Source organism: Oncorhynchus mykiss, chromosome 11 (genome assembly GCF_057628025.1).
Source record: "Oncorhynchus mykiss isolate SJ-2025 chromosome 11, ASM5762802v1, whole genome shotgun sequence".
NCBI classification, from domain to species: domain Eukaryota; kingdom Metazoa; phylum Chordata; class Actinopteri; order Salmoniformes; family Salmonidae; genus Oncorhynchus; species Oncorhynchus mykiss.
In genome coordinates, this window is record NC_143032.1 from 73,745,001 (window position 1) to 73,759,773 (window position 14,773).

The 14,773-nt window shown below is 40.9% G+C and overlaps 1 protein-coding gene across 1 annotated transcript in view; it reads left to right on the plus strand.

The window, feature by feature from the left end:
• Positions 1-11,336, plus strand: part of LOC110536353 (PI-PLC X domain-containing protein 3) — a 60,016-nt gene extending 48,680 nt beyond the window's left edge. The window contains exon 6 of the mRNA XM_021622101.3: positions 9,008-11,336. Within this exon, the coding sequence (XP_021477776.1) occupies positions 9,008-9,164 (157 nt within the window). The 3' untranslated portion in view covers positions 9,165-11,336. The remainder of the gene's footprint in view (positions 1-9,007) is intronic.
• The last annotated feature ends 3,437 nt before the right edge of the window (positions 11,337-14,773 follow it).

Below are 14,773 nucleotides of genomic sequence, written 5' to 3' on the forward strand. Positions count from 1 at the left end.
CAGATGGCATACGAGTTTGTCATTAAAGCACATGATAGTTGGCATGTTCCAGAATGCATCTCTGCCAAAATAAAACACATTTTGATTAAAAAAAGTTTGGCTCTCCTGTGAAGTAGTGAAGCGCAACATACACCTAGTTTTCTGAAACGAGTCACATGTGTCTATTGTGATACATATGTCAGGAGGTTAGGAAGTGCAGCTCAGTTTACATCTCATTTTGTTGGCAGTGGGCACATGTCCTGTCTTCTCTCAAGAGCCAGGTCTGCCTATGGTGGCCTTTCTCAATAGCAAGTCTATACTCACTGAGTCTGTACATAGTCAAGAGTTTTCGTAATTTGTGGTCAGTCACAGTGGTCAGGTATTCTGCCACTGTGTACTCTCTGTTTAGGGCCAGATAGGGCATTCCATTTAGCAATTTTGTTGTGGTTGATTCTTTCCAGTATGTCAAATAGTTCTTTTCAATTTCTCATAATTTGGTTTTGTACAAATGTGTTTCTTTCAGAGCTCCAGAACCAGCTGGCTCTGGAGACTCTTCTCTAGGTTAATCTCTCTGTAGGTGAGGGCTTTGTGGTGGAATGTGTGGGCATCGCTTCCGTTTAGGTGGTTGTAGAATTGAACAACTATTTTCTGGATTTTGATAACTAGTGGGTATAATCCTAATTCTGCTCTGCATGCATTGTTTGGGGTTTTGCGTTGTACACAGTATATTTTTGCAGAATTCTGCATGCAGTCTCAATTTTGGGGCTCCCAAGTGGCGCAGCGGTCTAAGGCACTTCATCTCAGTGCTAGAGGCGTCACTGCAGACCCTGGTTTGATCCTGGGCTGTATCACCACTGGCTTTGATTGGGAGTCCCATAGGGTGGCTCACAATTGGCCCAGCATTGTCTGGGTTAGGGTTTGGCCAGGGTAGGCCGTCATTATGAATAAGAATTTATTCTTAACTGACTTGCCTGGTAAAGTAAACGTTGAAGAAAATATGTTTGTCCCATTTTGTGAATTATTGGTTGGTGAGTGGACCCCAGACCACACAACCATAGAGGGCAATGGGTTCACGTCTGACCGAATCTGTGCAGAAGATCTAGGTGCTGCTGTTGACCCTCCTTGGTTGGGGACAGAATCACCAGATAATCTGCAAACAGTAGGGTGAGACCGGGTGCTGCAGACTGTTCTAGTGCTCTCGCCAACTTAAAATGGAAATGTACAAATACAAAACATGTTTCAGCATCATACAATACGCCAAAAAACAAGATATAGATTCAGCAATAATGGCTGTAGATGCCGAAAAGGCTTTCGACCATCTTTAATGGCCTCTTCTTTTCAAAACTTTCCATCTGAAATACATTTAATACAAATATAATAAAAAATATCCTAAAGCAAAAATAGAAACATTACATTATCTGATGGAATTTCTTTAGAAAGGGCCTCTAGACAGGGATTTCCCCCTTTTGTTTGCAATGGCATTTGAACCACTTGCAGAAAGAATTGGACTGAACCCAAATGTTCGGATATCACTATTTTTAAACATTTATTATAAACTAAACTTATTTGCTGATGGTCTCCTGATATACCTGACCAATATTAAAAACTCAATGCCTCCGTTCCTAAAGATATTTTAGGAATACTCTAAAACCTTGGATATATAATTAACCTCTCTGGTATATCTGGGACCCTGGCGTCCCACCTGGCCAAAAGCCAGTGAAAATGAATTCAATTACTATAAAAATCAAACTTTCATGAAATCACACATGCAAGATACCAAATTAAAGCTACACTTGTTGTGAATCCAGCCAACATGTCAGGGGGTGAAGGTGTGCAGAACAATGTCTCTGACAATAGAACAATGCCAGTTGGTTGAGAGGACTGAGTGATGTCCTCTCTCTCCCCTAGAGAAGTGGTTCTCTGCGTGTAACTGCTCTAACTATAGAGTCGCCCGAGACTTTTCTCCCCTCTCAACAACACATCCACATCCCCCTGCCTCCAGTGAAATAATCTGTCTGTAAACAATTGTTGGAAAAATTACTTGTCATGCACAAAGTAGATGTCCCAACCGACTTGCCAAAACTATTGTTAACAAGAAATTTGTAGATGGCTGAAAAACGAGTTTTAATGGCTCCAACCTAACATGCTGACCAGACCGTATACGCCAGCGTCGCAAAATAAATGTAGAAATCCATGTTATTAAATTATTGCACCCACACTGCTCGCGCGCGCCAATGAGCGTCTGTGATGCCAAGGGCTAAAATAAAACGCCTTTCTATTTGACGCAGATCGCGCTGAAAGTCCTGCCTCTCCCAGCTCCTCATTGGTTTATAGAAGCAGGTACCCACGTGCCATCTCCTCATTGGTTATACCCACGTGGGTGATTGAAAGACGAAATGTTTTGCCGGTTGTCTTGGTAAAAGTGTAGATGCCAATCACCATATAATTTCAAAGATGAAAAAGCCTGGAAGGAGGAGAAATTATTCGGTTGGCCGTTTTATGTGTGTATTAATTGTCGGAGTAGAAGACCTTGTGCATTTCAGGTAAAATAACAACTCAATGTTTATATCCCAGGACAAATGAGCTAGCAACAGCAAGCTAGCTAAATCGGACAAATTAGCGAGCAAGCTAACTAGCTAAAATGCCATACATGTTTAATGCTTTTCGACCTGTCCCCAAATGAATGTCATTGGTTCAGAGTTTGTTTTGATATTTTAACCTGCATGTCGTGATCGCGTTTGGTGTAGGGGGACAAAACACATTTATATACGATGGCGCAGGCGCACAGCCGGTTTGGGTTCGTATTAGTGTATGTAAACTTCCGACTTCAAATGTATAATAACTTTATCCAGTTACTTAACAATATGAAAGCAGATCTACAGTGGCTTGTGAAAGTATTCACCCCATTGGCATTTTTCATGTTTTGTTGCCTTACTACCTGGAATTAAAATGTATTTTGGGGGGGATTGTATCATTTGATGTACACAACATGCCTAACACTTTGAAGATGCAAAACATTTTTTCTTGTGAAGCAAACAAGGGAAAAAAACAGAATTTGATGGTGCATAACTATTTACCCCCCAAAAAGCCCACTTCTTTTTTTTTTTCACTTCACGAATTTGGACTATTTTGTGTATGTCCATTATTTGAAATCCAAATAAAAATCCATTTAAATTACAAGTTGTAATGCCACAAAATAAGAAAAACACCAAGGGGGATGAAATACCTTTGCAAGGCAATGTATTTAAATGGAACGCCAAAGTGTTCGTAGCTTCAAGCCTTGCAGCTGCTGAATGTTTTTTTTTCTCTTGGTTTGTTTGTTCTTTTCCATATTATGTCTACAGTTGTGGCCAAAAGCTTTGAGAAGGACACAAATATAAATTTTCACAAAGTCTGCTGCCTCAGTTTGTATGATGGCAATTTGCATATACTCCAGAATGTTATGAAGAGTGATCAGATGAGTTGCAATTAATTGCAAAGTCCCTAAAAAAAACATTTCCACTGCATTTCAGCCCTGCCACAAAAGGACCAGCTGACATGTCAGTGATTCTCTCGTTAACACAGGTGTGAGTGTTGATGAGGACAAGGCTGGAGATCACTTTGTCATGTTGATTGAGTAAAAATAACAGACTGGAAGCTTAAAAAGGAGTCTGGTTGCTTGGAATCATTGTTCTTCCTCTGTCAACCATGGTTACCTGCAAGGCAACACATGCCGTCATCATTGCTTTGCACGAAAAGGTCTTCACAGGCAAGGATATTGCTGCCAGTAAGATTGCACCTAAATCAACCAGTTATTGGATTATCAAGAACTTCAAGGAGAGCGGTTCAATTGTTGTGAAGAATGCTTCAGGGCGCCCAAGAAAGTCCAAGCACCAGGACCGTCTCCTAAAGTTGATTCAGCTGCAGTATCGGGGCACCACTAGTACCGAGCTTGCTCAGGAATGGCAGCAGACAGGTGTGAGTGCATCTGCATGCACAGTGAGGCAAAGACTTTTGGGGGATGGCCTGGTGTCAAGAAGGGCAGCAAAGAAGCCACTTCTCTCCAGGAAAAACATCAGGGACAGACTGATATTCTGCAGAAGGTACAGGGATTGGACTGCTGAGTACTGGCGGAAAGTCATTTTCTCTGATGAATCCCCTTTCCGATTGTTTAGGGCATCCGGAAAAAATCTTGTCCGGAAAAGACGAGGTGAGCGCTACCATTAGTCCTGTGTCATAACAACAGGAAAGCATCCTGAGACCATTCATGTGTGGGGTTGCTTCTCAGCCAAGGGAGTGGGCTCGCTCGCCATTTTGCCTAAGAACACAGCCATGAATAAAGAATGGTACCAACACATCCTCCAAGAGCAACTTCTCCCAACCATCCAGGATCAGTTTGATGACGAACAATGCCCTGTCCAGCACGATGGAGCACCTTGCCATAAGGCAAAAGTGATAACTAAGTGGCTTGGGGAACAAAACATTGATATTTTGGGTCCATGGCCAGGAATCTCCCCAGACCTTAATCCCATTGAGAACTTGTGGTCAATCCTCAAGAAGCGGGTGGACAAACAAGACCCTACAAATTCTGACAAACTCCAAGCATTGATTATGCAAGAATGGGCTGCCATCAGTCAGGATGTGGTCCAGAAGTTAATTGACAGCATGCCAGGGCGGATTGCAGAGGTCTTGGAAAAAGAAGGGTCAACACTGCAAATATTGACTCTTTGCATCAACTTCATGTAATTGTCAATTAAAGCCTTGGACACTTATGAAATGCTTGTAATTATACTTTAGTAGCATCTTACAAAAATATGTAGAGACACTGAGGCAGCAGACTTTGTGAAAATTAACATTTGTGTAATTCTCAACTTTTGGCTACGACTGTATCTCTGAGAAACTACCCAGGAAAGGGCTGAAAAGGGAAGGAAGGAAGCTTCTCACTGTAACCAGTGCCTGTAATCTGGTTCAGGTTTTTTAATTAACTTGCCAGGGTGTTTACAAACACTATAGGAAAATATCATCCATATGTGTTGATCACATGTTTACTAATACAGCTAGTGCAGAGTTCTACTGTATCTGTACCCATTGGATGTGTTGATCACATGTTTACTAATACAGCTAGTGCAGAGTTCTACTGTATCTGTACCCATTGGATGTGGTGATCACAATATAGTGGCTATGTCTAGGAGAGCCAAAGTTCCAAAAGCTGGGCCTAAAATAGTGTATAAGAGATCATACAACATTTTTTGATGTGTCTGATGTCCATGATGTAAAAAAATATGTGTTGGTCTGATGTGATTAATAAGGAGCATCCAGAATTTGCACTTGATGAATTTATGAAATTGCTTCTTCCAATTATTTATTCAAATTAACCTGTTATGAAACTGACTGTTAGAACTGTTGAAGCTCCATGGATTGAGGAATTGAAAAGCTGTATGGTTGAAAGAGATGGGGCAAAAAGAATGGCTAAGTCTGGCTGCACATCTGAGTGGCCGACTAACTGCAAGTTGAGAAATTATGTGATTAAACTAAACAAAAAGAACTGTATTGTGAAGCCAATATCAGTGATATAAAGAATGATGGAAAAACACTTTTGGAGTACTTTAAATGAAATTCTTGGGCATAAAGACAAATTCGACTCATCACCAAACCATTTGATGTTGACAATTATTTTAATTATTACTTCATTGGCAAATTGGGTGAACAGTGTGCCATTGCATTTATGCATGAACAAACAAATAAGGAAAGAAAGCATTGTATGTTTTTATTTTGTAAAGTTGTATGGTGTATGATTTGAAGCCTGGACTCTATACTTGTATCCAATGTAATTGTTTTTTTGATTTTTTTGATGAAGGAACATAAGACTGAAAAGAGACGGTGGGACACACACACACACACACACACACACATACACACATACACACACACACACACAGCTAATGAAGTCACTGAAACACTTAACAAGGAGTTGCAGTCAGTTTTGGAATGGGTGGCCAGTGATAAACTGGTCCTGAACATCTCTAAAATTAAGAACATTGTATTTGGTACAACTCATTCCCTAAACTCTAGACATAGGATGAATCAGGTAATGAGTAATGATGACGTTGAGACTAAATTACTTTAGTTTACTTTAGTAGATTGTAAACTGTCATGGTCAAAACATATAGATTCAAAAGTTGTAAAGATGTGGAGGGTTTCATAATATTATCTGCTTATCTGCTCCACAAAGTCCTGCAGGCTCTAGTTCTGTCTTATCTTGATTATTGTCCAGTCATGTGGTTAAGTGCTGCAAAGAAAGACCCAGTTAAGCTGCAGCTGGCCCAGGACAAAGCGGCATGTCTTGCTCTTCATTGTAATCATTCATAAATACTATGCATGCCAGTCTCTCTTGGCTAAGAGTTGAGGAGAGACTGACTGCATCACTACTGCTTTTTATAAGAAAGATTTATGAGTTGAAATGTCCAAATGGTTTGCATAGTCAACCCACACACAGCTCTGACACACACTTAACCCACCAGACATGGGGTGTGACACAGTCCTTTTCACAAACCAGAACAAATTAAAGTGATCATACAGTATAATATAGAGCCATTATTGCATGGAACTCCCTTTCATCTCATAATGCTATATGAACCGAAAAGTTTAACTTTAACTTTAACTTGCCAGCCAAGGCTTGTACTTGAGACATATTGTTAAACGCACTTAAGAGGAACAATGGGTACATATTGAAGATGCACATGCTCACCTCCCAGAATGTTTTCACGTGTCTGTTTTCAAAGGATAAAGTTAAGAACATGAACAACTTCATAGTTAAGAATACTATACCAATATGGAAAAAAAAACTATCACTCCTATAAAACACAACCCTATGTAACAATCGTTGGATAGCTCTTCAGAATGCACTGATCAATTGGATCACATGGGAGAACTGAAGGCATACATTTACATTAATAACAGAATTAAAAGGCAATTTTGGACTGTCAAATGTAGATATTTTCAGATACAGCACAACGACAGTTCTGTCTTAAGTGTAAAACTAACAATGACTCCATAAGACGTGCCTTCTGGGAATGCTATAAAGCCCAAAAGTTATGGGTGGAGGTAGAACATTGGCTGTCAGAAATATTACTATGTACATGTACTTTTTAATCTGTCTGTATACTTCAAGACGCTATCTGAGGGGGCTATGAGATAGCCGATGGGTTGCACGATACTCTCCTCGTTAATTCTCTTGAAAAAAACGTATACTTGACTGTAAATCAAACAATCCTCCATCATTAAGACAATGGAAAAATCGTACGCTTCATTATCTAAATATTGAAAGCACATGGGTGCCGGAGAGAAATTGTGCAATTAGCAGATATGTGGCGGAGAGCAGGTGAGAACAGGTGGGTCTGGGCAGGCGTGATGATGTTATTCTAATCTCCCCCCTCTGCCAATATCCTTTCTTGACGGAGAGGTAGTGTGCTCGTATAGCAGTGTGCCATGCCAGGGGAATGTCTGTGTGGAAAATTTTATTGATTAATCTTCCCAGTATTTTAGCAGTCTGCAAATTGTGTGTCTGGATTTTCCCTGAGGAGCTTCTGTTTGTACTATTTTTGTGCAGTGTTCTATGATCGGCTCTGCACTGGGAGGTAAGGAAGCCATGGGGCAGAGGGCCTCACAGGCCTCTGCATTTGGGAGGGGGAGGTTATGATTCTCTGTTTCCATTGTTGGGTTCAAGGGCTTTCACACCTCTCAGTGCAAATTGGAGTTGCAGCTGGGACATCTGTCCTAGCAAGCGCTGTAGCCCTAACTTATCAGTGGTGTAAAGTACTTAAGTAAAAATACTTTAAAGTGCTACTTAAGTAGTTTTTTAGGGTATCTGTACTTTACTATTTATATTTTTGACAAATTTAACTTTTACTTCACTACATTCCTAAAGAAAATTCTGTACTTTTTACTCTGACATTCAAAAGTACTCGTTACATTTTGAATGGCTATCAGGACAGGAAAATGGTCAAATTGTAATGAACACGAGGGGAGACAGAGAGCTGGTTTAAAGCGCAGGGCGCAGCAGGTGTTTATTGCGAAGGACCACAGGAGGAGGCAAGTAGCTGGGTCCAGGGGTAGGCAGTAGGTCATACACAGGAGGAGGCAGGTAGCTGGGTCCAGGGGTAGGCAGTAGGTCATACACAGGGGGTCCAAAAGGGCAACGGTACAGGCAGGGAAAAGGCTAGTAACGTAGTCCGGGAGATCAGTCAAGAGGTAGATAACAGGAAATCCCATAGACTAAAGTACAGGCAGGGAATTGGCAAAAGGTGTCGTTAGTGAGGCAGGCATAAACTAACATACACGGGAGGAGACAATCACAGGGAAACCAGCGCTCTGAAAGACGTGTCACAAAACAAACAATACCTCACAGTGATGGGGTTCAAAGAACTGAACTAAATAGTGTGTGATAATGACATACAGGTGTGTGAACAGGTGATTAGAATTCAGGTGATTGGGATCTGGAGAGTGACCTGCATTCAGAGGATCTAGATGTTTGAGAGTGTGAGCTGGAAAGTGGGTTGGAAAGTGAGCTGCGTTCAGGGGATCTACGTGTTTGAGGGTGTGAGTTGGAAGCAGACGTTACACAAATATAGTATTTACAACAATATTAATATATTGTATTTACAACAATATTAATGAGAATAATAATAATAATAGATTAAATCCATAGTAGGCCAGTCACAACATGACTGAGAAGCCACATGGCAAGTTATGAAGTCAAATATTATTGACATGACATTGCACTTTTCAATGGCCGTCCCTCAGGTTGTGGCAGGAGGAACCATATCTGGCTTTTCACCCAATATGTTTTCTTTAATGTAACAAAATGTGGAAAAACTCAAGGGGTCGGAACCACTCAAAACAAAACAGCCACCTCTGAACCCACCTGAGGAAAGTTTCTCTCTCTCTCTCTCTCTCTCTCTTCTTACCCCCATCCTTTTTAGTGGCTAAGTATAACACTTAGAATTCACAAAAGACAGTGATGCAGGTGTCTGCATGTTTTCCCCTGCAGGGCTCTTCCAAGTATGATGTTGTGGATCCGTGCCCAGAGGCCGGGAGAGAGCGGCATCAACATCATCACAGCTGACTTCGTAGAGCTGGGAGACTTCGTCAGTGCTGTCATCACGCTCAACTACCATATGGAAGACGAGGAAGAAAACGCCACCTGAGACTGACCGACGTGGTGGTTTAGAGTTCAATCCTCAGCCATGTGAGGCTACGCTCGCTCTCTCACTCTTTCTCTTTGGTGTTCATTTTTAGGAAGAGAGGCGGTCCTCTGACTCTTCTAGGGCTACAGTAGTTGACAGAGAGGGAGGGAGCGAGCGAGAGGGGAGGGAGGGAGAGATGGTGGAGGTAGATAGGTAGAGGGAGGGGGAGAGGTGGAGAAAGGAAGGTAGAGGATGGGGGAGAGGTGGAGAAAGGAAGGGAGGGGGAGAGGTGGAGGGAGGAGAAGACAAAGAGGAGGGAGAATGGACTTGATTGCTCGGTGAGAGAAACTTTTGGTTTTATATTTTCTGGGGGTCAAAAGGGCAATTGTTTTTTAATGACACTTCGCTTTGCTTCGCTTCACATCCGCTGTGACGATAACTGCTTCCATCCTCTGATCACACAAGCAATGTTCCTGGGCTTTCCACTTCTTGTGAGGATAAGACTAGCTTATTAGAGTATTCTACAAAATGAATGTTGTTCATATTTTAGTGACCGTGATGGTCAACCTTCATCAAAAGTCATCTTCATTGGTGCAAGTAATACAGTTTATGGTCGTCAACCTGATTCGCATGTCAAGTACTCACGTATGGCATACTAATGTACTTGGCATACTAAACTTGCTTGGCATACACAATTCACTTAGGTTGCCACAATTGAATTTTGCAGAGCAAAAGTTTTTTGACCTCTTTAGAAGGTCAAATCTAGGATATTCTGACTTTTTTTTCTCATAATAGTTTCCCTCATCACAGTACGTATATTGTTGCCTTCTCCCTGCACATTAGTTAATCTTGTAAATCATTGACCTTCTGTTTTGAAAGATGTGTAGACTGTGAGCTCATCTCATCCTTGTGTTCAATCATTTATATAGAATTGATTATATTAGAATAGATTAACTGTCTGTTGCTCTACTTCTATTCAGGTGTTTGCCTGCTTTTTTTGCGTTCCATCTAGTAGAAAGATGTTTCCCATGCTTTGCACCTATTTGGGACAAACTGTAAATGCTCATCGAGGAAGGCAAATCATATTTGAAGTGGCACTTGCAGCATAGTGAGGAATGAAAGAATAAAACCTGTATCACTTTGTTTTTGCTTACATTTCTATTACACATTATGCAAGCAAGAGCATAATTGCAAACGCTTTCTCATTTCTCCAAAAAACAACTTAAGATTATTGTTGCATCTTTTACAGAATGTATTCTTCGAGGAAACATTTATGTAAACTATTATGATTGTGAACTAAAAAAGAAGGAAATGTTACCTTTTTGAATGTGTATGTGTGTGTCTTGTGCGTAAATGGATCATTTCCAACTTTTTTCAGTTCTGTTTTTATTTGAGAAAGAGGGAGAGAGAAAGGGAGTGAGGGAGAGAGTTTAAGTGTGTGGGTTTTATGTGTATTGTTCAGAGTTGTGAACATTTTCATACTATTTCTATGTGCCAATGACTTCATTATGATTTAATCTTAAATTATATTTTATATCATGTGAAAAGCTTGTATATAGTGTAAGTGCAATGGATTTATCACCATTTAATTGTAAATGAAAATGAATGCCAAGAATTGTCCACAAGAAATGCTTCGACAGAAATATCTCAGTTTTAACAAATATATGGCCAATACATGTTTTGTCTATCTGACAGTAAAACTATATTTTTTTGTAACTAATTAACTATGTGCATGAATCAAAAGATATTTGTAAATATATTGCTTGTCTCTCAGTGGATTCATTGATTTTGGATGACCTGACTATAACTACTTGAGTTGTTTGCACTGCAACAGTTAAACACGACCAGGACATAGGACATTCAATAACTAAAACAATTTAACCTAATTTTTGGACTAAGTATATGTTTCATTTTGACTCTGAGGGACTATTATATACCTATGTAATAAACTTGAAATGCACAGTATAAAAATACATCTACCTACATGTGTTTACTTTATAAGTCATCCAGTGTTGACAAATGTACTTCATCCATATTGCAGTCATTGCCTTTCTGTTTTATTTGTGATAAGTCGATCGCTGTAAGATTGTTGTAAAGACCAAACCTTGTGTGTTACAATGAGACAATGAGTTTATGTTTTAAGTGGGTGATGCCCAATCAAATAAAGCTATATGTCTATGACTCTCTATGGCAGTGTAACTCACAATTTTTTTAAGGAAGGCGACCAATTTGGTTGGAGACAATCATTCAGAGGGCCCCACAGATCTTTAATTTTGTTATTTTTCTTCCAATATGCATGCAATCGATTTGATATGCAGCACATCACAAATGTATACATGCACACATCAAATAGGCTACATCACATGTATAAGACCCATATTAAGGGTTACCTCAGTAGTTCGATGAATGAAAATGTCCCTTCTGCTCCTTGACTGAATTCATTGTAAATGTATAGTCTGTTGTTGCAATCCTTGTGAGGCAATCAAAGTGTGCATTGGTCAGTCTGTTTCTAGGTTTTTGTTTTACAATGTTCATTGTTGAAAATGTTGCTTCAGATGAATAAGTGCTGACAAGAAATTATCACCTTTTGCACACACTGCTTCAGAAGTGGATACTCTGTCTGACACAAGGCTCCAGAAATGGGTAACACCTGATCATAGTTCACCTTGCAAGGTGTAATTTGCCAGTAGCTCCACTATCTCACTCTCTATTCCATTATGGTCAGTAGAGGGCTGTGATGACTGGGGTCAGAGATGACACTATCTCACTCTATTCCATTATGGTCAGTAAAGGGCTGTGATGACTGGGGTCAGAGATGACACTATCTCACTCTCTATTCCATTATGGTCAGTAGAGGGCTGTGATGACTGGGGTCAGAGATGACACTATCTCACTCTCTATTCCATTATGGTCAGTAAAGGGCTGTGATGACTGGGGTCAGAGATGACACTCTCACTCTATTCCATTATGGTCAGTAGAGGGCTGTGATGACTGGGGTCAGAGATGACACTCTCACTCTATTCCATTATGGTCAGTAAAGGGCTGTGATGACTGGGGTCAGAGATGACACTCTCACTCTATTCCATTATGGTCAGTAGAGGGCTGTGATGACTGGGGTCAGAGATGACACTCTCACTCTATTCCATTATGGTCAGTAAAGGGCTGTGATGACTGGGGTCAGAGATGACACTCTCACTTTCTATTCCATTATGGTCAGTAAAGGGCTGTGATGACTGGGGTTCAGAGATGACACTGGCACATGAAAGGGGTTCTCAATGAAGTTGAAAAACTTCTTGTACTCCATGATATCCTTGAACCTTGACTCAAACTCCAACTTCAACTCTTCCGACACACGCACAAATGCATCATAGCTAAAATGTTGCAGTATGTCTGGGTTGGATGTGGTGACTGCTCTGAGTTTTGGGAAATGAACAAACTGTTTGTCAGGTATGAACAGTGTGGTGATTTAATTTTGAAATGCTGTGACCACACGCAGAATTTTACCCAGAGATTTAGCTTTCCCTTGGAGCTGGAGAGTCACATGTTCAGGTGGCAGGTGATGTCCGTTAACAAAGCCAGCTTTAATATCCACTGTGGATCATCCAGCTCCAGCTCCTCTCTTCCCTTGCATGCAACAAATTCACAGATTTGAGGGAGGAGAGAGTGAAATCTTCCCAAAACTCCACCAGCAACTCGCTCGCGGAATTACCGGTGGTTCAGTAACCTCACAATAATAATGTTCACCACGCGCACGACTTCCTGCATCACATTCTGTAAGTCACAGTCTTTGAGTTTAGCCACAAGTGCTTCTTGATGAATGATACAATGAAACGTAACACATTCGGGAATATCCTCTCTCTTTCTCATCAGGCCTATTAGTCCCTTCTCCTTCCCTCGCATGTTTGGGGCACCATCAGATGCCAGATTTGACCAGTCAATATTATTATCAGCAAAAAATCTAATAACTTTCAGAATATCCTCTCCTTGTGTTTGTCCCTGAAGGAGCAGCAAACATAAAAGTTCCTCTCTGAATGACCCAAACACATAATTGGGCAATGTCACTTACATCAGTGCTTTCGTCAAGCGCAATACTAAAACACAGCACCCCGATTATGTCAGTAATCAGTTGCTTCCTCGCCATTGTCTTCTACGCGTCTTACGGTCGAATCTGAGAGTTGCAGTCCCTTAATTTGCTTTAAAATAGCTTCCTTGTTTGTGAAATCAGCATACAATATTTTGGCTAAGGCCTTGATTTTGTGAGTATCCAAGCAATCTCATATGTTGCTTCTGTCGTTTTCTCTACAACATGGCTAGATCTGACCATCATTTTTTGTTGTCCTTTGAGTTTCACTATTTGGTTGTTTCTGAGGTTGCTTTGTGGCAGAAATGTTTTGTCAAAGTGGGCATAGTGTGACTGGAAATGTCAATCTAAATTTGCTCGTTTTAAACAGCTGACTGCCTTCTGGCAAATAAGTGAGCTAGTCCCATCATGCAGTACAGAAAAATAATTGTCTGTCCATTTCTCTTGAAACTTTGTGTTCTTCTTGAATCAACCATATCCTTCTCTTTGCCCCTGGAACAACATTAGCCACGTTAGCTGGCTGCGTTTCCCAGCCGCCATCTTCCTGATTTTCCTGGTTCTCCGGTGGTTGTTAGTTCATAGCTGTCACGTTGTTCTCTAGTTCTTGCCGCTCATTTTCATTGTCAATAGATATTTGTTTCTTTTTTTACAATAAATCGATCCAAAATTAGCTAGTAGCAACTGATGTGTCAGTCGCTGTAGCTGAGCAGTTGCGTTCTATTTCGGGCAAACGTTCTATTTCGGCCTTTCTGTTCAACAGCTGCGCTCTACTGCCATCTATCTGCCGTCTAGGGAACAATAGATGTATTCCATGAAGTGATTCAGGCCTGCATTAAACACATTGAAATGAAATTGTATCATTGTTATGTATTATGAATAGGAAAATCGCTGCGAGCTGCAAATTAAGGGATCGTGGGCCAGATGCGCAATGACTACCACTGCTCTATGATGCTATTTTCGCTACTTCACATTGGTGGTGGACGTCTGAGCTGAGTGATTGACTCTGACTTCTTACATTTAAATTGTTCACGTCTAATGCATGTCTCCATATTTACCTTGACTTTCCACCTACTCAAAAGAGCTTCCAGGGACCATCCTAGCTGGTGACCAGGAGAGGTGCCTTATGTGACCTTGTTATTGTGTTGTGTTTCCTCTGACCTTCACTCCGCCGTACCCATCCGACGGCATCCAGGTATGTTTATCAAGCACTAATTAATATTTACTCCTAGCAGACAGAGTCTTGTTTGTTTACCATTGCACCGGCACTGGTCGTGTATGTGTGTGTGTTTCTTAATCTCTCGGTTTCTAAATACAGTATAACCCTTTCAGTACAGCCTGTTCTCAGTAATGAAGCTGTGCTGGGTTATGCTGGGTTATACTGGGTTGTGCTGGGTTATGCTGGGTTATGCTGGGTTGTGCTGGGTTGTGCTGGGTTATGCTGGGTTATGCTGGGTTTTGCTGGGTTATGCTGGGTTACCAGAAGTGAGGACCAATCCATTCCCCTCACTTGTCAGCAGCCATACACACTTAGAAAGAAAGGTTATCTATA